We start from the raw sequence: 23,437 nt of genomic DNA on the forward strand, positions 1-23,437 counted from the left end.
GTATTCAGATCATAAATTCAGTATGCTGTGAGCTAGATGATATCAAGGAACCCCAAACAACTAATCTTTCAAGGGCAATGTTCAAAAATTGTGGGTTAAATATACATCATTGATACCAACAGGCAAGATTAGAAGACCTTCCTTAAAATTTTTTTGCATGACTGGATCATACAGGCCTGGAACATGACATCAATGGAGATTACCTGAAAATGCTTCCTCAAGTTTGGAATTGAATGTGCTTGACAAAAGGGCAGTTACTATATGAGATAACAGTAATGAGGATATACCTATAGATATAGAATATAAACAGTGATATCCCTTCAAAAAAAAGTTCAGATGATGATACCAGCAACAATGAATAAGGTAAGTGAGAAGTTATATTTTTAATAATTTATAAAAAAATATTTAAGTTCATTTTAAAAGTATAAACCACAATGAATTAGCAAATGTTTCATTTAATATGCAACTTACCTCAATAACCCATGTGTTGACTTGTGAGCAAGGAAAGTGAAAATTAAAATTTATAACTGAACTAGAGATGGTCCCCTAAAGAGAATGTACAATTTCTGTTTAAAAAAAAGCACTTTTTGTAAACCGTAGAAGGAGTTGAAAAAATTATATTTTGAATTTGAAGCTTTCCATGTCATCTCATCATCAATCAATTTGGAAGAATAAATGTGCAGGTGAAATAAAAAAACAATGTATTCACAGTGCACTTTGAATTGGATTATTCATGATGATGCAATAAAGAGAATTTCTTATTTGTGTGCCAAATTGATGGCTTCTGTGTGTGCAAATAAATTTTAAAATAATAATATACAACCTTACAGGATTTTCCTAAGGATAATTTGTTTCATCTTCTTTTGGGTTGTGTTGTGTTAATTGATAATGAATTTAAAGTCCAATTTGCTGTAATTACTCCTGAGGCTTAATTTATGATAGTAAGTTTAGCATGGGAAGAAGAAATAGAGTGGACATACTTCTGATCTATTTTGCATTACATCCATCTTGACATTAAATTAAATAAACTATATATTTATAATCCTATATAACGTGGTGTTTTGTATCCAGATGCTTGTTGAAGAAAGAATTCATTTGGGCATAAGTGGAAAAAACTAATTTAATGTCTGTTCACAAAAACTCATTTCAGGCGTAGCAAGCAAGCTGGCAGTGGTACAGTAAAACTACAAGCCTATTGTTAGACAGAACTTACATACTGATGAAATTGGCACAAGTCAACTTGTGGGTTATTGAGGTGAGTTATGTATATTAAATGAAGTGTTTGCTAATTCAATAAAGTTAATTTTTAATTCAACATAAAACTATTCCTCAATGTATACAAAAGTATGTACCAGTATACCTTCCAGCTTTTGTGGATTCCCCAGATTTCCAGAAATCAGTGAGATTTAATATCTGTCTTTTCAGTTAACTGAATGTGTTATATTTTTTAAATACTAACCTATTGAATTTATCAATATGGGCTTCCACACAAATAGTCAATAGTTTTGGTTTTGTTTTTGTTTTAATATAAAACTAGAGTGGCGTCTCCATATTTACTACAAGTTCTTCTCTTGTTTACATATCTAGTTCTTCTAAACTATGAACTTAACTCTCATAATTATTTGCTCCCAAAAAAGATGTTGCAAATATGCAGATTCCATTAGGATTGATTTATTTTTCCACGAGAGTAGTTTTCTCTGAGTGTATTTAGTAGCAGTAGTAGTAGAGACATGTGATGCAATAAAGCAAGCGTATGAGCTTATGTTAGCATCAGCCAAAAAAATAAATTTCACACATCTGTTCCCTGTAAATGTTTGTACAGTTCTTCCTTGAATTTATTTAAGCTATCAACTTTCACAACAACAGATGGAAATTTGTTCCTGCAATCAACTACCCACTGACTAAAGGCAAATTTCCACACGTCTATTCTACAACTGTCTTTCCTGAATTTGAATTTATGTTCCCTCAGGTTCGTAATCTAAGCAAGCAGGCAGATGAATTCTATCAAAATTCTGTGTGCTCAACCCATTCAAGGCCTTATACACCTCAATCAGATCACCTCGCAGGTGCCTAGTCTCCAGCCACTACAATTTGCAGAACTTAGCCTTTCTCAGTAAGAGGACCCCTTCATTCCCCCACACTAATCTTGTTGCCCTTCTCTATACTCGCTCAAGCAACTCTACATCCCTCCTAAAATGAGGCCTCCAGACCTGTACACAATACTCAAGGCATGGCCTGACCATTGCCTTATTTATAATCACCTCCTTTTCCCTACTAGCAAAATTACTATATATCATTGACAATACCCCATGATCTGCTCTGGCAGCCTGTCTGCATTACTCAGAAAACTTCATATCTGACTGCACAATTACTCCCAGGTCTTTTTCATTTTCTACCACCCTAAGTGTAGTACCACACAATTGGTACATTTCTCTGGGGTTACTTCTACCCATATGCAGTACTTTGCATTTGTCAATGTTAAACTTCAGTTGCTACTTCTCAGCCCAGCTGCCCAACTTTTCTAGATCCTGTTGCAGTAGCACACTGCCATTACTGTCATTAGCAACCCTGCCAACCTTTATATCATCTGCATACTTGGACATTAAGCCTGATATACCTTCATCAATATCATTGATAAATATACAAAACAGCAGTGGGCCCAACACCAAACCCTTGGGGGACTCCACTAATAACATTAGTCCACGAAGAGCAGCATCCATTGATTACCACTCTATGTCATTTCCCACTCATCCACCCTTTTATCCATTGTAGCAACTTGCCCTTAATACCATACTGCTCCAATTTGTACAGCAGTCTTCCATGCACAACAGTATCTAAAGCTTTCCTGAAATCCAAGTATATGATATCAAAATTATTTTTTGCATCCAGTTCCTTTGTGACCCATCATAGTATCCAATCAAATTGGTCAGACAAGACTTTACCGTAAAAAACCCATGCTATGTCTTAATTATTACTACAATCTTGTCTAGATGGTCCTGCAGTGCTTCTTTAACCAGTGACTCCATTATTTTCCCTGGAAGAGAAGTTAAACTAACAGGTCTGTAATTACTTGTGTCACCTTTTGTTCCCACTTTGTGAATCACAAATTTGTTTGTGAGATCATTTCTGGGAGCATTAGATGAAATGAAAAAAAAAAAAAAAAACAGCTGTAAGTATTGTCACTTGCATATTAAAAACAAGTGACTCTCCCACTTGTTTAGTTTTACTGAATATTCACTTAATTTTTAATGCTGAAAACGACCTTGATTTTCTAGCAATGTTCAGACATAGAATCAAATAATGCTACATTGAATTAAAACTTAAATAAAGAATATCTGGCTGCTCTTATAAATTTTAATTGTTTTACAAAGAGAAAAAAATTAAACAGACTCCTTCCAGCTGTCATTCCCTTGTCCTTACTGCCCACATGTTTAGCATACAATAGCTGCTCAATACAAAAAGCTGAATGTGGTACCAGCTCTGGAATAAAAAAAAAAAAAAAAATCTTCCACTTTACATGTGAAGATGTTTAATAGGGCGATCAGCTATTACCACAGTAGAAGGTAGTGTGGATGCAGATTGGCCAGGTATACCAGTATTCATGGAGCAGGTAGAATTTTAAGCTATTATAGAGTATCTAAAATGGTTTTCCATCCCCATTATCTTTCATAGTGATACATAATGTAATACTTTTGCAGTAATAATCCCTCACTAACTGTGGATTTGAGATAATGTTTGTATTTGCATACCAAAATTTTACAATTTGATTCCCCCCCACCCTTATATGCAGTTCAACCATGTCTTGAACAAAACCCATCACAGATTATTCTCCCACTACTCATAGCTGTATAGATGGGGGGGAGCAGAATTACCAAGTATTGCAGTGAGATGAAATTTGTTTATGATCTGTTCTCTGAGTGACATGCTCATAGCACCATACATATACTGTTGTGGATGAACATGTCTCCACCTTGCTATGAATTTTCCTGTTTTTGACTAATATTTATTTTTCCAGATGTATTTTGCTAAGATTCTTTGAAGATTACCATGTTTGTTATAAATTAACATTCATTTTACGTTGTATATTGTTTTATTCTATCCCCCCCCCCTTTTCTGTGACACCTTAGCTTTGCCAAACATGGTACTTTTCAGGGACTTATCTTTTATGGTTGTTGAAGGAATCTTGTAGTATTTTCAGAAAGAACATGATGGAATTCAGATCATCAGTATTAAATAAAATGCTAGTCCATTTAGATTTTAAATGCAGAAAAAATTAGGTCTTTGCTATGAACAGAATGTTTTAGTACAGATTTCTTGAAGAAAGTGAAAAAGGCTACTGCTTTAAAAGTATTCTGCATCAAGACAGTACATGAAGAAATAATTCACATGTATAGTATACATGTGAATTTGGCTAGTATACAAAGTAGCATCAAAAAATTCCATTGAATTTCTTCAAATATCTGAACATTGCATAAGAAAACTTTTTATTTAATTTTGTAACCTATAATGTCTAAAATTTTTTATAAGTGGCATTTTTGATTGCACATATGCAAAGATTTATTTTTATCTGTAATTGATGGTAAGTAATTTTGTATCATCATTTTTTTCAAATGTCTCTTTTGAACAAAGCTCTATAAAAATTTGTGAAAAAATCATTTGAAATTATAGAAATGATTGTTGAAGCATAGAGTGAAAAAGTTTTATCAAGAAGTAGGATATTTGAATGGTACAAAGCTTCAAAATTGGATGTTATATGATTGATACAGGTTGTGGGTGTCCTTGCATAGAAACAAATGAAAAATGACATACCAACATTAGCAGCATTATAAGTCCTGGAAGCTTCATATAAATGGAATAAATGACTTTAAATTATATTTTATTTGGTTTCATGATGATGATGATATACATAAATGTCTGTGATACCATATGATGCACACTAATTAATTATTATTAATTGGAAGAAAATTCAAAGATCCTGTTTTGGTGTATCCCAGCTGAAAGACTGGCCTGTATTAAAGTTTTAGATAATCTGATTTCTAAAACTTTACAGGTGCATATCAGCATCTAAGTGTAAAATAATACCTTTTATTTTAAATATTGGTAAATATATGATATTTAAATGAAATGTTGTAATTCTTAGAATTTTCAAACCTGTAATAGTTGTGTTTTAATTTTATTGCTAATTCATATTTTTATAGTGTATTTTTTCCTTAACCATATGCCATATAAAAATTTAACATAGGGGGGAGATGGAGGTCATTGTACTTTGCATGTCAGTTAAAATAGAGAACTATGGATAAGATTACTGTTTTACTTTGTTGACTACTTTAATTTTAATAAATAAATTAATAAAACTTAATTTTATAAATATATGAATAATTTAAATGAAAAAAATACCATATGAAATCTGTTGTTGCCAATAGATCCTCACATAAATCTCACACACTCGTGTTTTTATGAACAAAATTTAAGGAAAATGTGTGAAATTTAATAAGAGAAAATATGATATAAACAAGAGCATACAGTAATCTCCAAACTTACAATATTTTTGATTTTACGAACAAGAATATTTTACACCACAAATTCAGTCTACCTGAAGCTTGATCTTTTTCCCAACTTCACCAAACCCAACAACATATGACTTATGGAAGTGAAATGAATGAGAAAGAAATATCAACATTTTTACATACAGGGTGAATTTTTATTTATCAAAATATAACTGAAAGGGTAGCCGTGGGGATAAGCACCGGACCACCAGTAGCAACGACATGGGCTCGAGCCTAGGTAAAGCAAAAATAAAATTTATATATTTAATTGAAAGGGGTGGTTGAGAGGGAGAAGACAGAGAGTGGTAATCAATGGACACTGCTCATCGTGGACTGATGTTATTAGTGGAGTCCCTCAGGGCTCAGTGTTGGGTCCATTATTGTTTTCTGTATTTATAAATGATATTGATGATGGTATATCGGGCTTAATGTCCAAGTTTGCAGACGATACAAAGGTTGGCAGGGTTGTCAAGGACACTACTGACACTATGCTGCTGCAACAGGATCTGGAAAGGTTGAGCAGATGGGCTGAGAGGTGGCAAATGAAGTTTAACATTCACAAATGTAAAGTACTACACATGAGAAACAGCAAACCCAGAGCAACGTATCAACTCTGTGGTACTACACTGACAGTGGTAGAGAATGAAAAGGACTTGGGGGTGGTTGTGCAGGCAGATATGAAGTTCTCTGAGCAGTGCAGACGGGCTGCAAGAGTAGCTCATGGAGTATTGTCAATGATATACAGGAATTTTTCCAACAGGGATAAGGAGGTGATTATTCCATTGTATAAGACGATGGTCAGGCCACACCTAGAGTACTGTATACAGGTCTGGAGGCCTCATTTCAAGAAGGATGTAGAGCTGCTGGAACGAGTACAGAGAAGGGCAACAAGATTAGTGAATGGAACAAAGGGGTGCTCTTACGAAGAAAGGCTTAAGTTTTGCAAATTACAGTGTCTGGAGACTAGGCACCAGCGAGGTGATCTGATAGAGGTGTATAAAGCCTTGAATGGTTTAAGCGTGCTCAATGCTGATGGGATTCTTCCTCTAGCTCAGAAAAATCACTTGAGAGGGCATAAATTCAAATTGAGGAAAGACAGATGTAGGATAGACGTGCGGAAATTTGCCTTTAGCCAGCGGGTCGTTGGTTGGTGGAACAGACTTCCATCCCTTGTGGTGGAGGTTGATAGCCTAAATAAGTTTAAGGCTCAGCTGGACAGGTATTTTGAAAGAACAGAGGGGTGAAGTGGAAGTGGGTTTTTTTTTTTTTTTTGGCTGATGCTGCATAAGCTTGCTTTCTTGCATCAAATGCCTCTACTAATGCTAATGCTAATAAAAATGCTAATGCTAATAAAGTAATCCCCATAGTCTTGCAGTTGAAAACTTGAAAGACTTCAGCTACATATTTGAAATCTCCAATGGCAATGTGAAAGAATACTACAAAAATAGGAACTGTGTAGCTGAAATACAGAGAAACCTTTGTGCTATAAATGATTTGCAGAAGGTCTGTGAGCCTGTGCAAATGCATTACTTTGACTGGCCTTCAATTACAATATGGGGTTTGTTAGTAATAATTAAATATGGGGTTTAATAATGACATCTATATACCTATGGTAATGGTGCACAGCCAAAGTCAATTTCCTAGAAACATCTTTTGTGATGTTAGCTCCATTCTCTTATGGTGTGGGAAACTGATATTGATTGGAACAACCTAGTGAAAGTCATGACTATGTATCTTTTTTCATGATGTGTTCAAAAGAAATCTCATTTTGTCATCTTTGATTTACACTGCTTATCCTGGTTTTTTTTTATTTATTTTTTTTATTTCATGTAGTTGTACACTGCACTAAATCAGGACTGTGGATTAATAGTTGTTGTCACAAATTAATGCTCCAGCATAGCATGGCATGGAGTCAACAAGAGATGACACCAAAATTGACATGAGACATGAAAAGCAGCACAACGAATATTAGACCATTTGTGTAACAAAACTGCACTCAACTGCTACAGTGATTTTAGTAGAAGATTGTGCTGGTGAACACACCTAACAGTTCATTTCACAGATGTGCAGTAGGATTGAGATCTGGTATTTGGCTATCCAGGGCATATATTTGAAGTATTCCACATGTTCCTCAAATCACACACTAAAATATTTGGCTCAGTGAATGCATTGTCACCTTGAAAGTACCCTTATCTTCAGTGATGTTGAGATATGTTCTGGCATTCACAATGTCTTGTGGGGGTTGTCCTTTTTTGTTTATTTATTTACCTTTTATTCTTATGTTTTTATTTGAACCTTTACTGTACCCCACATTTGCATGACTTGTGTACCTCACAGAAGAAATCAAGCTCTAGGGAGTTTCTATATTGAATATATTCCTCCTTTGGATTTTGGCTGAGTGTTCAAAATGACAAGACACAACTTCAGTTTAAGGCTATATACAATTTATTTATTACACATATTTACAGAAAGGAACTTGATCAATATTTATGTACATATTACAATGTAATAACACTATCCATATGGTTCATGGTGTGGATTAAATGGTCATGTTAATTTACATTCATGCACATCCTTTTTTTTTTTTTTTTTTACCACAAGGCTAATAGCACTTTCATGAAATTAATTTATGCTAACTTCTCCAACGTAAAACAGATCCTTTCTTTAATTGATGAAATTCAGTGTCCACATTCAAATCTTTCTATCTTTTTTTTTTTTTTTTTTTTACAATACTTCTTATTTGGAGATGCAAATGACAACCTTCTCCAGCTACCTTTAACTTGATACAATCAACACCATCCTTCAACTAGCATTAATCTTATTAATCAGGTTTACACCAGCACTATACAACAAAACTCCTAACTTGGTCATTACATTACATCTGGATCAACATATATGAAAGCATTTATCTCTATCATCCCCTTTAATTTCCCCGTCCAAAATTTCTTACTTTACATCCATTTATTCAATAGTAAATTCACCATATCTATCTATTCTCCGTCCTTTACCATATTCCAACTACAATATTTTACTCATCTACCTTTACATGCATATACTTTATTGTATATATTCCCATATGACCTCCTTTAATTTATTCTCTTATCTTTGTTTCTATAGTCCTTTATATTAGTTACGGAGTACTTATGCTATCTAGGCACTTACTTATAATAACTGGCGGGACGTCTCTGTTAGGGCCTTCCATCTTTCCTTATTTGGGACTGCGATCCTGCTCCATATAGTGCAATACCTTATGGCTTCCGGGGAAATATCGTGCGGACTGTAGGACTGCTACACAGCTTTCAGGATCTGCTACTCTGCCTGCCGGATACACTCCTTCTGCTCCAGGGCTGCTACTTCTATTTCAGACCTGCTATGTTCTTTCTGAACCTGCAATTTGTCTTCCAAGACCTTCCTGGGTATCATAGCCTTTAGCTGTGGACTTGGTCATCTGTGAGAATTTTTCTTTCTCATTTCACTAAATTTTGCAAACTCCACGACAATTCTGATAACCTCACTTTGACATTATTTATTCATTGACCACCTCACCACTGTCCTTCTCATACAATCCTTTCAAAACTCCTTCATCCTTTTTTTTTTTTCTTCCATCTCATCCTTCTCCGATTCCGTGCTCTCTCTTTTTGTTTGCCGAACCCTATACCGCCCCTCAAGACTGCACACCTACGCTCAGGACTCCAACCAATCCTCCCCTTACTACTTAAATCCTCGTTCCGTGTCATTCGCTAATACCTTTCTCTCAAACTGTCTCCTTAACGTGCAATCCAGCCTCCTTTTTGAATATTCTTAATTTTTCTTCCCAGGCAGTATGACCCTTTGATGTTGACCGGCCACCTCCACAAACACTCATTTTCATTTTGCACCTTGCCTTCTGAAGCATCAGAAAATTCACATCTCCGTCAGCCATACGCCGGTCTTAATTTGGAACCGAACACTGGAAGGGCACCCACTTCCTGTTTAGGTCTGACGTTGTTACCGATCAAAGGAAGTGCCTCGTCTAATCCAGTCTCCCATCCCATTGTTTGTTCTTGAGCAACCCTTTTCATGCCTATTCACAAATGACCCCTGCTACCTAGTCCTGCTGTCCCTGTTTGTTTTCGTGTATATTGGGAGTTGAAAGTTTATCCGTTTGCTACTATTTATTCTCACGCTCAACCCATCCCTTCACTAAATTTAACTTTCTTCTGATTTAATCTTACCTTACGAAAGACCCACTATCTTTATTTTATTTAATTTGTAACTTTTTCTTTATCTTACACCATCACTTTATCTTACATCACACTATATCTAACATTTTTCTGATTAATATCTTACTCTGTGAAAAACAACCCCAATATCTTTATTAAAATTAACTTGTAAGATCTTATATCTTAGTCTTTCACTGGGATCAGGGGTCAAAAGGTATGCCTTAAAAATGTGCTTCCACAACATTATACCTCCTCCAGCAGCATGTACTGTCAAAAAACAACAGGCTAGTTCCAGTGCTTCACGTGATTCCTCCCCCCTCCATATGTGCACTCTTCCATCAATGCTTACAATCATATATTGGGATGAATCAGATCATATGACTTGCTTGCAATCCTTCTGCATCCCTGACAATCATATTTTCCATTTGGTGTCTGAGATCATTGGCTTATGTGAAGGTCTTGTCTCCCATAGTGCAATAATGCAGCATTCCTATGTGCCACCAGTAAGCAAAATAAAATTTTCCACCCTAAGTGTTGAGTACTGATAAGCATTAACCAATCAGAAAAACAACATTAAAAAAAATTTCAGTGCCCTCTGGAACTGCTTGCCCATAAGCAGCGTTTACCTCACCTATCCACTTGTGGCAGCCCTGCCATAGTGCATTGTGGGATTGTTTGCAACTACTGATGCATTGTGATGTTTCTACAACAAATGCCACACAGAGTAATTGTTCCATCATTGGTGGTGATTACATTTGAAAATAATAGTCCCAAGCATTGAGCACCTCACTCCCTCACCCTACATTTTAGTCCATTCACACATGTTTTCCAGATGTTTTGTGCTCATTAAAGATTCAAATGACACTAGTCCTTGAACATTTCAAGTGCAGCTGTGCTCTCTGCTCTACTATCTACTAAATGGACACCAGTAATCATACCTCTTTGAAAGTCCATTGGATCCTGTCTACTCCCCATTGCTGATGAACTGATTTGAGCACTAGTCAAGTTACTGCTTTTTTGAATATGTTGCATTTTTTGTTTTTTGATTTGCATATTTTTACATAGATTGTTGCATATAGCCTAAATTTACATGGTCCTAATAAAGTGGCCAAGCAGTGTATAAATTTGTGATTTTTTTTTTTTTTTTAATTGAGCAGCAATGGTGTCACAGAGCAATTTTTAAATTATATTTATTAAGAAAATTTATTAAAAAGTAAAATACGTACTTTAAATTGGCTTTATTTTTTAAAATTATTTATTAAATAAATAACCATCTCTTTTATGAATTTGATGCTTTATATTTAGAGTGACTGTGATATGATTGATTAGGGAAAAAATATAGAATTCATAAAATGGTATATGAAATTTAAAGAAAATGAAAAAAATTATATGAAAATTAATTTTTTAATTCTAGGTGCTATTTTGATCAGTCATATATGACACCAACTAAAGCAGAGCAATGTACCTGTACTGTGAATGATTATGAATGGTAAGGAATTGTTACCTTTGTTTTCTTATAAAAACATTTTTCTGTAGGTTAATAATCTTTTTATACCTACAGATAAAAGTACAAGTGCACTTTTTGTGTGAACCTTTTCAGGCCACCTTGAATTAGTACAGTACTGGGCAGCAATTTGAGTTTAAGCCTGAGGGGGCATAAAGTCAAATTAAGGAAAGACAGTTGTAGAATAGATGTGCAGAAATTTGCCTTTAGCCAGCAGGTAGTTGATTACTGGAACAAATTTCCATATGTTTTTGTGGAAGTTGATATCTTAAATAAATTCAAGGAAGTATTGAACAAACTTTTGAAGCCGATGGAGTTTTTTTTTTTTTTTTTTTGGCTGATGCTGCATAAGCTTGCTGTTTTGCATCATATAAATAAATTTTCTGTTTATACTCTGGGATGACCAAATGATTAGAGGAGTTCACAAGATAGACAGAATACAAGAAACTGCACTGTATTCAGCAGTTAAGGGGCTTGAACCCCGGTCACTCAAGGCACGTGTACTTATGCACCCACACGCCTGACCACTAGGCTACGGCGGCCTCATAATGCCTATGCCTATGCTAACTCATTATGAAGCTCAAGTTCTCTGTATGAGAGAACTAGATTGAGTCTTTTATAAAATGTGCAATTGCATGCTTTTCAGTAAACAGTAAACATGCAATGTACATGTTTATAGATTATAGACATGTTATGCCCATGTCCTAGCCATCTTAACATCCTCATAGCCCACCTAAATAGAAAAAAATGTGTATTTACATGGGCTGTAAGGATGTAAATACAAAATAGTATTGTTATAAGGTGCATGACAGGCCATGTCAAACAGTGTGCAGCCGCCAATAAAAGTTGAATGCTAGTCATTATTTTGCTATATAGTGCAACAAGATTGGTGAGAGGAACAAAGGGGTGCTCTTACCAAGAAAGGCTTAAGTTCTGCAAGTTGCAGCATCTGGAGACTAGGCACCTGCGTAGTGATCTGATTGAGATGTATAAGTCCTTGAATGGTTTGAGCAGGTTCGATGCTAATTGGATTCTTCCTCTTGCTCAGATTATGAACCTGAGGGGTCATAGTTCAAATTGAGGAAAGAAGGAAAGACAGTTGCAGAATAGATGTGTGAAAGTTTGCCTTTAGCCAGTGGGTAGTTGATATTGCTGGAATAGACTTCCATCTGTTGTTGTGGAAGTTGATAGCTTAATTAAATTTAAGGCAGAACTAGATAAACATTTGGAGTAACCAGATGGGTGAAATGGGAATTTTTTTTTTTTTCTTTTTTTTTTTTTTTTGGCTGATGCTGTATAAGCTTGCTTTCTTGCACCATATGCCTCAACTAATGCTAATATAGTCTGTATAGAATGGCAATTGTACTTGGTGTGTATTTTAATTTATTTATTTTTGTAATTTTTTTTTTTATGTTGTGTATGTGATAAATATCCATAGAATATTTTCTTTAATGATATCATTTCTCCTTGATATTATTTAAGCCCCAAAATAGCCAAGTGGTCAGCACAGGAATCCACTAGTACATGCATCTGAATTATTAATGTGTCTGCTAAATATGGTTAATGATTGCATTTTTGTCAACATTGATTAGTTGTAAACTTGTCTGACCCGTGTGGGAGTATAAAATATAGATAAATGGTATATGTTAGTAAACATCATAAAGTGTTAATTTGAGCTTTAAATTCTTCTATCTTTTTTAATTTTGCAGATTAAGCAAATAACATAAATATATTATCAATATTGAAGCTGTGAAAGAAAAGATGAATTTGCATGTTACTTTTTAGATGCCATTGTGGTTTTTAACTTAGTCTCCATCTCTATGTTAATCAGATTACTTAATCAGAATTATTTGTCTCTAACCAAGTTCTTAAAACAGTTTCATTTATTTTGAATAACATTGTAACCTATCAAATTAATTACTCAACTAGCTAGCATAAGTATACTCCAGCAGCAGATTAATCTTAGCTTTGGTACTTTGCATCCATTCTAATGAAATCGTTTAATCAAACTTCTGGATTTGCATGCATTATAAATAGATAAATCATTATACGTGCTAATGATTTCTACTTTCTTATTCCAGTTGCAGATAAACTAAATGGAAATAAATTTAGTAAATGTTCTGATTTTTTAAAATTGTATTATTTAATGGCAAACCATTAAAGGTTATTTAAAATATCAAGTATGGAATGATAGTTAAGAAGATAGAATATATAGTGCCCATGGGAAAATCTGTAGAAATGACTTGTTGCAAAAACTGAATGGCTGTGAAGTGAGTTAATATTAGTATTGGCTGTGTAGTGCAAGAAAGCCTTTTGCTCCACTGGCCAAAAATAAAAAAATAAATTAATTAAATTAAATAATGCCACCATTTGTGTTTCCCCTTTTTTGTAAGTACTAATCCAGTAGACCTTTGAATTCGACCAAACAGTAAGAGGCAACTTCCAATGCTTAAGAACTCATGAGCACTAAAAGTATACTTTCTATAAACCAGTCTGTAATTCTTCCTCCTTAGTTTCAGTTTGTCTCCTTGTTCTAGCATAATTTAATGTTGTGAAAAAATTTTTATTTCAATTTTTTAGGCATAACGACATATGCCAAATGTAGTCTCACAGTTGCCTCATGCAGTGGAATTGTAAATTCACTATGTCGAAAAGCAATTGTTCCCTCTGACTGCTCACTGCAGGTAATGGTAAATAGCTCTCTGTCTTCTAACTTCTCCACTAATGCTGGTGTCCCCCCAAGGTTTGGTTGTTTATTCCACTCTTTACCTCTTATAAATAAATCTTCATTAATGACCTTCTTCCATTTACCAGAAATCCTGTCCATAGTTTTGCTAATGATAGCACATTGCATTCCATTTGTACAGAATGAACAGCTGTTCACTCTGTACAAATTGCAAATCTGCCCTGACATTTGGGGCGGTGTCCCCAAACCCTCTCTCAGGCTTCTAGATTCCATTCAAAAGAGGGCAGTTAGGCTAATTAATAACTCATCTCTGACAGAGTCCGTCCACTCTCTGTCTCAAAGACATTCTGTTTCTGCTGCATGTCTTTTCTACAGATATTTCCACAGACAGTGTTCTTCTGAATTAGCTTCTATAATTCCCACTCTCTGTTCTAAACCAGTCTGAACATGTGCCGCAACCAGTCAACAACCTTTTACTGTCCAACTTCAAACTTTTAGAACCAATTTTTCTTCTTCCTTATTTATTCATTCAACTTCTGTTTTCTGGAACAACCTCCCTTCATACATATTTCCTGAAAGTTGCATTCTACAGAAATTCTAGTCTGATGTCAACAAGTATCTTCTCAACCTTCAATCCATGCACTGTACTAAGTACTATAGGTTCTAATACCTCTTGTGCTTAGCAAAAAAAAAAAAAAAAAAAAAAAAAAAGTTCAATAAATCTTCAGTGGGCACTAGGGTCCTCCTTACCACTTCTTTGCACTGCATCAAGAACTTTTTGTGTGCCTGTTTCATAACTCTCATTCTTTATTCCTCTACTTCCTTCTTCCTCATTTATTCATTCAACTTCTGTTTTCTGGAACAGCCTTCCTTCACACACATTTTCTGAAAATTGCAATCTACAGAAATTCAAATCTAATGGCAACAAGGATCTTCTTTCACCTTCTCAACTTTCAGCCCATGCATGGTACTAAGTACTATAGGTTCTTATACCTCTCATTTGGGGTTTTCATTAAAAAAAAAATCCTTAGAATTGTAATTTTAATTTCTTTAGAAGATTTTGTCATTAAAAAAGGATTAGTGATTTATAGTGATGTAAAGAATATATTATTGTTTTGTTATTTCATAAACTTACCAACAGCTTTGCAAAATTTGTGTGTGAAAAGCAAAAGTATAGTAATCTGTGTTCCTTGTGCTGATAAATTCCAATGTCTGCAAAGTTTCTGGTATGCCTGTTTAATACTTTGGTTAAAGAAGTTAAAATTCTAATTGGTTATAACATATTTTTATTTTATGTATTTATATATACAGCATTTTAATATGATCAGATATTAAGAACAGACTTTGTGCATGTTTCTTTGTTGATAGCTGGAGAGAAGGAGGTTGTTTCCCTGAACTAATCAAATTTGAACCTAACAAACCTGCCCTTACAACAAATTTAAACTAAATTTGTCTCCAGGATCAATTTATTGAACAATGGCTAGTTACTTTTTGAAGAGATGTAACAAACAACAATCTCAGTACATGAGTGCATGTAGTTGTTGTTGTTTTGGTTTTTAGGAGCATGAGCAACTAAGGCAATATTGCTCCGGGGATATGCAGTGGTCTTCCCTGACCACCATCCTCCGTATTTGGTGGTCACGGGCTCGAACCCCGGTCTAATCAAGAAGCGTGTGCTACGCACTGCTGCTCCTGCCCACCTAGCTACGGAAGTGCCAGTGCATGTAGCCACCTTGCCTAGCACAATGGTTTATGATTGCTGTCCTTTCATGTTGCATGGAAAAAGCCTAAGCTTGAATCCTGTCGAGGTGGGAGGAAATTTTATTGGCTTTTTTTTCCCACAACACAGTTGCATCGGTCAGTCTCGGACCTTTGATTTTATCTCCCAGAAACTCAGGTTTTTCATCCAGCAAACAAGCACATTTGCCAAAGAATACATGTTCTTACACTGTATACTGACACCTTAATTGTATTGGCATTTAATACACACCAGCCAACCCGTAAGAGGAGACAATTAATTCCTTTTGTTTCTTCCAAAATTAAGCAGCTGTAATGTTCAAATCTCACTTAATTTGTGGTAATCCAAAAGGGTTAGGTGTTCAGAATCAGTGTCAAATTAAGGTATGGGCTAGCAGGGCCCTTGCCAGGGGTGCCAATCTTTAAGGGTTGCCAAAAACAGAAGAACAATAAGGCAAAAATATCTATATCTTTAGTAAAGGGTGCAGAAATACCTTGGTCTGGCACTGTTCAGAATGTGATGTTGAACTGAAAAAGCTGACAAACCCTTAATCTGTAAAAAAAAAAAAAAAAAAAAAAAAAAGAAACAATACTTTATTAATTATAATCTGAATTAACATAAATAAAAAATACTTAAAAATAAGCAACTAAGAACCTCATTTAAAAAAAGTAAATTCACTCCACATGCTAAAATCAGTTAGCATGTGGAATGAAAGTAAATGAATTAAACAGTACATTTAATTAAATCAATTAAATAGTATATTTAATTGTACTATTTAATTGACTTAAACATTTTTAATGCATATGGTTATTCTATTAACAAAAATTTTATATGATCCTTCAGTTTTGTGAACTTGATCCTCCCTGTGAAGAGCAGGAAGAACTTGTATGAGCTTTTTTTTTTTTTTTTTTTTTCATTTCCAGAAACAGAGTATTATCATCTAGCATACAGGTAAACTGACCACACACTACATGCAATTTATTACAGACACTGCACACCAGTGCCTCGTGGCCTTAATTACCTTGGTGCAGAATCCAAAACAACTAAACCAAGCCTTCAGCTCTTTTTTTCATGGTTTGGTTGGTGCTTGATAGAATTTTAATGTAACCGGAATTTTTATGACTTTAGAGGATTTATTGACTACTTATGAGATATTAATTTTCTCAAATTCAGTCTTGATACTTTTTGATTAGGCTCCATATTGCTTAAAAATGCATAAATTACTAGTAGTAAGCCTATATAAATATGCCATTTAAAATTTGAACTTTATAGTTAAATGTAATTTTAATTTCCAGAAATGTGATATCCAGAAACAAGGTTATTTTGGATATCAGTTATGAAAGGGCAGAATAAGTTCAAATGGTCTGTTGCATTTAACGACCTAAATGATCTGTAGACCCAAATTAGCTTTATTTAGTGTTTGTCTAATGGTGCAAAAATTATTCTTGTTAATATTTAATAATATTTAAATAGGTTGCATAATAATCTAAAACAATAAAGCTCCAAATAAGGCAGAGGATCACTTAATCCACTAAGTAAGGTTAGCTGCAATGTCAGTATCATAAGTTTTTGAATGATTAATACACATTTTCCTAAACATATATATGCATAAGCATGTGGCATGCAAAAATACATATGATAAAAAATTTATCAAATATGTGAGTTATGGGTATTTCAGGCTGGCAAGATGGAGAGAATACTAATATCAGCATTTGACTTATTTATAATTATTGCAATAGTTACTGTTTTTTCTTTAATACTTTTTCTCTTTTGTCTTCAAGTGAATTTGGATTTTACCGGCCAAGTCCTGATGATACTGAATGTAAAGAAAACATCCGGTTTAAAGGAGCAGAACCCGACATTTGTTTAGAAGGACAGGAAATAGAAATTGTAACTTCTGGGTAAGTGAATATATACAGCTTGCATAATTCATAGAGAAGCTAGCATTCAAAAGAATTATGGTGTAATATACAGCTGATAAAAAGCGACATATTGGGATTGTATATATATATGTGGTATGCATATAAACATGCACACATGGTTACTTCAGAGTAACATTTGAAAAAAAAAAAAAAATACAATTAAGCAGCTGTATATTATCAAAATATTCCTTTAATAACTCCAACTGACTGAGTATACAGAAGTAAAATAAAATAAAAATATAAAAATATTCAATTAAAATAAAGTGAAAGTGCAATAAAAGCAGGATAAAAACGAGATAAAAAGAAAACAGTAGCTTTTGACATCCCAGAATGTCTTTGTCCCGCATAAAATCTTAGAACAACGCTACAATAAATAAACAGACTAATGAAGTGTTACCAGAGCAGAATGACAGGATCATCTGGTTTAGTAACTGTTTGAGCAGTATCCTATGATACCATCTGCTATCCCTCTGGGTTATTACCTGTTCAAAAATGGGGTTGATGGATAGGCAAAGTTATATTAAAATCAAATGGGGATAGTAGAATTCCAACCAGTGGCAATGATATGGCTGATGGGCATAATCTATCATGTAAACTTGATTGGGATCAAACACATCCTGTATTTCAAAAATATACATCTTGAGGGGAATCCTTCATATCCCACTCATAAATAAAAGTCAAGTGCAATTTGGTCCTTGAGGATGTCACAGACATTCTCTCAGATATGCCAGATAAGCTGTACTGGCTACCTGGGAGTCTAAAACGCTGATGGAACTGATATTCGGGTGACATTCAAGTCAAGGAGTCCCAATTTCGGTGAAGTCCGGACGGTCTGTGACAGCCAAATCCTCTGCTTGCACCTTCATGATGGTGGGACTGTTAGTAATCCTGGGTATAACCTCCATGCATAAGCACACTGTGGGTGACCACCCAGGTATGAACCAACGTAAGCAGGGGTCGAGGTGTGACACCCACACCACATGGAGGAATGCCACTCCTCTGTGTTACCAGGCAATACAAGGTGGTAGATGACTCATCAACTGGTGCAATACTACCACTTTGCTTATTGGAGGCTTGAAGTGGTGGAGCCCATGTTTAGTCTCCAGAGCTAAGTTCTGATCAACTCTTCCCCATTTCTTTCATCATGCAGTATAACTGATGACTTTTGAGGTTATGACGAACATCATAGCAAGATCCAATCTTCCTTACATTTCGATATGGCTCTAAAACGGTGTTCGCAGGCCGGCCGCTAGTTAGTACACCAGACCGAACCTATTGGTAACTCTTTAGGAGGCTTCCGGATCAGCTAGTGTATAATCTTTCTACCTCTACTCTGCCAGATGGTGACTGGAGGGAGTCCGAGTAGTGTGTATGTGGAGGGCATTGTCGAGGCCACGTTATGTCAAGGATCTGGGTATATTCTTACTATGAAAGTCTACTGTATATTAAGTCTTCCTCAAACTCTTTACTATTGAAAAAAAAAAAGATACTGGGAATGATATCAATAAGCGCAGCAGCTGACCTGTTATGGGTAGACTTTTTAGTGGAGATTTTCTGGAAGGGATAACAACAGAGAAAGAGCTTGTAGTATTTTCAAGTGCTCCACATGAAGACAGTGAGTGAAGAAGCATTGCATATTTTGCATATGTTTTTATATGAATGTTTATTTGTTTATGTCACATTTCTTTTAACCTGTGTTTTAACCACTTTAATCAGTTTTGAGAAAAATTTAAACTCTGGGGCCAAAAATATACCTTCTTGGTGGCTTTACAACCACAACTTCATTCATGGAGCCTTTTGTGAATAGGCATGTTTGTTTCCTTTGGTGTACAGATTATATGCTGCTGTAGAAAACAGTTCAGTAAATCCATAAAAAGTCTTGCTAGCATGTGAGTAGCTAACCAACAAGTTAGTAAATATTTGGAAAGTTTAAACCCTGACTGTAAGACATTCTAATTTACTGGCCCACTCTATTTCTCTATACAGTTGTTTGTTATAATTTCTGGGAGCCATTGTTGCAGCCATTAGGCCTATAACACACTCCTCTCATTTTTGTTTCCCCATTGCTTATATCCCACCAAACTGACTCAACTAAGAGCGTAACCCCACTCTCCTCCTGTCCTGTCTCTCCTTTCTGTACACATTGTACTCCCCATATTAAAATTTTGCATTTATGTTTGAGTGATACCATATTATGCATTTGATGACTTAATCAGTACTTCAAATTTATTTACTGTGCTCCTAGCATTAGTATACATGCACCTGTTCTTACCCTAACACAGCCCATGTATTTGTTTGTTTCATGATGACCCACAGCAGGGCTTAAAATCCCTGACATCTTGCTTCCCAGACTTCTGCGTGTTCCAGTAGAAGCAGTGTAGAATCACTTTCACCTCTACCTGTGGCTCTAATTAATCTGTTAGTCTATGTATCCCCCCCCCAAGCTATATTTCCTGACCCACTTAACACTGCCTTGTAGTATCAGCAAGTATTCTTGCAATCATTCTATTTAAGTGTATCCTAGCTGTGTAAAAACACAGTATCTCCTATTGACAAACACAGACCACGCTTAAAAAAATTCTTCCCCAGGAGCCTTCCACAGTCTCTCCAAAACCAGATTCAATTTAACTCCCTTCTATTGTGCAGAATTACAGACATTTTCAAATTTAATCCTAACTCGCGACTCTTTCCCAACATTGCCCTGTACTTTTTTAGTAAGTCCTCTGATCTTCTGCTCTTAAGATCATTAGTGCCCACTTGCACAACAATATCACCTTTCCTTAAAAGATGATATATTTTAAGGAAAGGTGATAGAGCCCTTAAAAGATGATATCTGCTCTATCCCCTCGACGTGGGCACCTGTACGTGGTGAGGGGGACCTCCCAGTGACGCTGCTGGACTTCCAGACTAGCATCACTGGGATCCAACGCCCACAGCCCAGGTTCCAGGCTTACATCAATGGAATCCGGTGTGTTTGCCGTGCGCTGCGACCCATGGAAATTCGGAAAGGGGGATCCTGGTGGTTGAGGGGGCCCAGCTTCAATACACCACTTTGGCCCCTGCTTCGACAAGACGGGTGGTCCTGGAAGGCCCGGCTAGGATCAATCGGCTAGTAGGCTCGCCTGCGAGGGTCAACCGTGTCAATGCCACGCCCCTACCCTCATGGTCCGAGGGACAGGATTCAGGCTGGCGGCGGTGCGGGTATAGTGTCTGGGTAGTCCTGGCGTTCCACTCCCGAGCACATTTATTGCATGCCGGGTAGTGGGCGTCCCTTTGGGCTCCGTGGTGGGTGGGGAGCCCGGGCACTGAACAATATAAAAATCTTCATGAATCCTGATAAACATATTCCTTCAGGGGCCCCAACCCGGTCCCTATCTGAAAATAATGACGGAGAGGCAGATAGCATTATTGCTACAAAGAGGCAGCGAACCGAACTACCATCAGGGCCTGTCCCAAGGTTCTTAATAATACATTCCACTAACGAAACACCAATTGGTAAAATGTCACCCTTTTTTATACAAAAAGGGTTGGATGGGTTAGCAGGTTCACCCAAGTCAGTTAAGAGGCTCCGTTCTGGGGACCTCTTCATTGAAACAAAAAATGACAGGCAGTCTGAACATCTACTCCGAGTAACATCAATCGGAGGAATCCCTATAACAGTGACACCACACAGAACACTCAATTCATCGAGAGGTGTCATTTCGGAGTGGGACCTTCTCGACGTAACCGAGGAGGAAATCTGCTCCGAATTAAAACCCCAGGGAGTTACTGCTGTCAAGAGAATTACTGCGCGAAGGGATGGAAAACTTGTTAAAACCAGGAGCGTTAACCTGACTTTTAACTCTCCTAACCCTCCTGACGAGATTAAAGCTGGATACATCAACTGTTCAGTACGTCCATACGTTCCGAACCCTTTACGGTGTTTTAAATGCCAGAAGTATGGACATTCTCAAATGGCCTGCCGTGGAGTCCTTGCATGCGCTCGATGCGGTGCAAAGGACCACGAAACAACAGCATGTTCAGCCGCAAAACCCACCTGTATTAACTGCGAAGGCGAACACCCGGCCTACTCACGGGCATGCCAGAGGTGGAAAGAAGAAAAAGAAATTCAACGGCTGAAGGCAGAGCTAAATATATCATACCAGGAGGCAAGGAAATCGGTCAAACCCCTGAATATCAACAGACCTACCTATGCCCAGAAGGTAGCAGGGAGATGTTCCGTCGGAACTCAGACGGACATGACCATTCCTCCAAAGGAGTCTTTCACTCCCATCGCGCGTTATCTCTTAAGTTCCCAAAAACCTGCACAGAAGGACCAATCAGCTGCCACTCCTATATCGGTACCTCCTAATGCTCCACAAGTAACAAAGGTAATTTTGAAAGAAAAGAATAAGAAAGGGGAAGTCCCCCCTAGTACCCAAGAAAAGATGGATGTCGAGCAGAAGGAGGTACCCGAAGATTCAGTCTTGGAACTCTTTGCAGAGGAAGAAATGGACACGGGACAGAGTCCATTCTTCCCCAAAAAAGATAAATCCAAGACTGATAAAAGTAAGCCCTCAGCACCTCGGAAGCCGCCTGATGGACCCACCAAGCCAAAATAATGGCTAAATTCCTACAGTGGAATTGTCGTGGATTCCGGCGAAATATTGATGACATCAAGGCCCTCCTGCAAAAGCACGAGCCAGTTTGCTTTTGCTTGCAGGAGACATACCTGAAGGCAAATGATGATCCCACCATGCACAACATCACATTTTTTCGAAAGGATAGAATTGCAGATGGCTCTGTACATGGGGGAGTGGCTATCCTTGTGGGTAACAAGACCCCAGTGCAGCCCTTGCTAATTACAACCAGCATAGAGGCTGTTGCAATTCGCCTTTCAGTGGGATTTTTATTAACTGTGTGCTCCATCTATTTGCCACCTGGGACTGACATTTCCCAGGCAGACCTTGATGATCTTCTAACGCAGCTGCCTCCCCCTTTCTTACTTCTCGGGGATTTTAACGGACATAACACCCTGTGGGGTAGTGCTAACATCAACGGAGGGGACGAGTCATAGAGCGTATGCTCAATGACAATGACCTTTCCCTTCTAAATACTGGAACAAATACCTTCTTCCACATGCCTACCCGTACTTTCTCTGTCATTGATCTCTCTATCTGCTCCCCTTCTCTACTCCCCTCACTCACTTGGGAAGTGGAGGAGAATCCATACGGAAGTGATCACTTCCCTGTGATAACCTCATTACACAGTGGGTGACCATGTCTTCCCTTCAGGTTACCACGGTGGAAGATTGATCAGGCTGACTGGACTGCCTTCCAACATCAGGCAAATTTTGATCTTAGCACAGTCAGTGAAGACCCTATCAATGATGCAGTTAAGTACATCACAGAAAATATTGTCCAAGCAGCTGCGATTGCTGTTCCAAAAACATCTGCCCGGTTTCCACCAATTCCCAAACCTTGGTGGAATTCACAATGCACAGCAGCAAAAAAGGCTCAAAACAAAGCGTGGGGGATATTCCGACGATATCCTACCACGACCAACCTTATAGCCTTTAAACGTGCACGAGCCAAAGCACGATATATCCGCCGTCAGAGTCAAAAGGAATCGTGGATCCGTTTTACATCATCTATTAACCAGTCTACCAACTCTAAGGTAGTCTGGGATAAAATCCGGAAAATGAAGGGAAAATATACATCCCACCCTTCTTCAATCCTAGATTATAATGGATGCGCTATTGCAGATCCAACTGCAATAGCCAATGCTCTTGGGGAAACATTCTCTAACATCTCCGTAACATCCTCGTACTCCCCAGAGTTCCTGGTCCTGAAACATAAAC

The 23,437-nt window shown here is 36.8% G+C and overlaps 1 protein-coding gene across 1 annotated transcript in view; it reads left to right on the forward strand.

Annotated features, from left to right (window-relative positions):
• The window catches only part of LOC150076150 (sortilin-like), a 207,185-nt gene that overhangs the window by 141,401 nt on the left and 42,347 nt on the right, over positions 1–23,437 (forward strand). The window contains exons 11-12 of the mRNA XM_090387580.1: positions 11,163–11,237; positions 17,458–17,577. Of these exons, the coding sequence (XP_090243706.1) occupies positions 11,163–11,237; positions 17,458–17,577 (195 nt within the window). The remainder of the gene's footprint in view (positions 1–11,162; positions 11,238–17,457; positions 17,578–23,437) is intronic.

Source organism: Mastigoproctus giganteus, chromosome 13 (assembly GCF_048544385.1).
Source record: "Mastigoproctus giganteus isolate SK-2022 chromosome 13, ASM4854438v1, whole genome shotgun sequence".
Taxonomy (NCBI): domain Eukaryota; kingdom Metazoa; phylum Arthropoda; class Arachnida; order Uropygi; family Thelyphonidae; genus Mastigoproctus; species Mastigoproctus giganteus.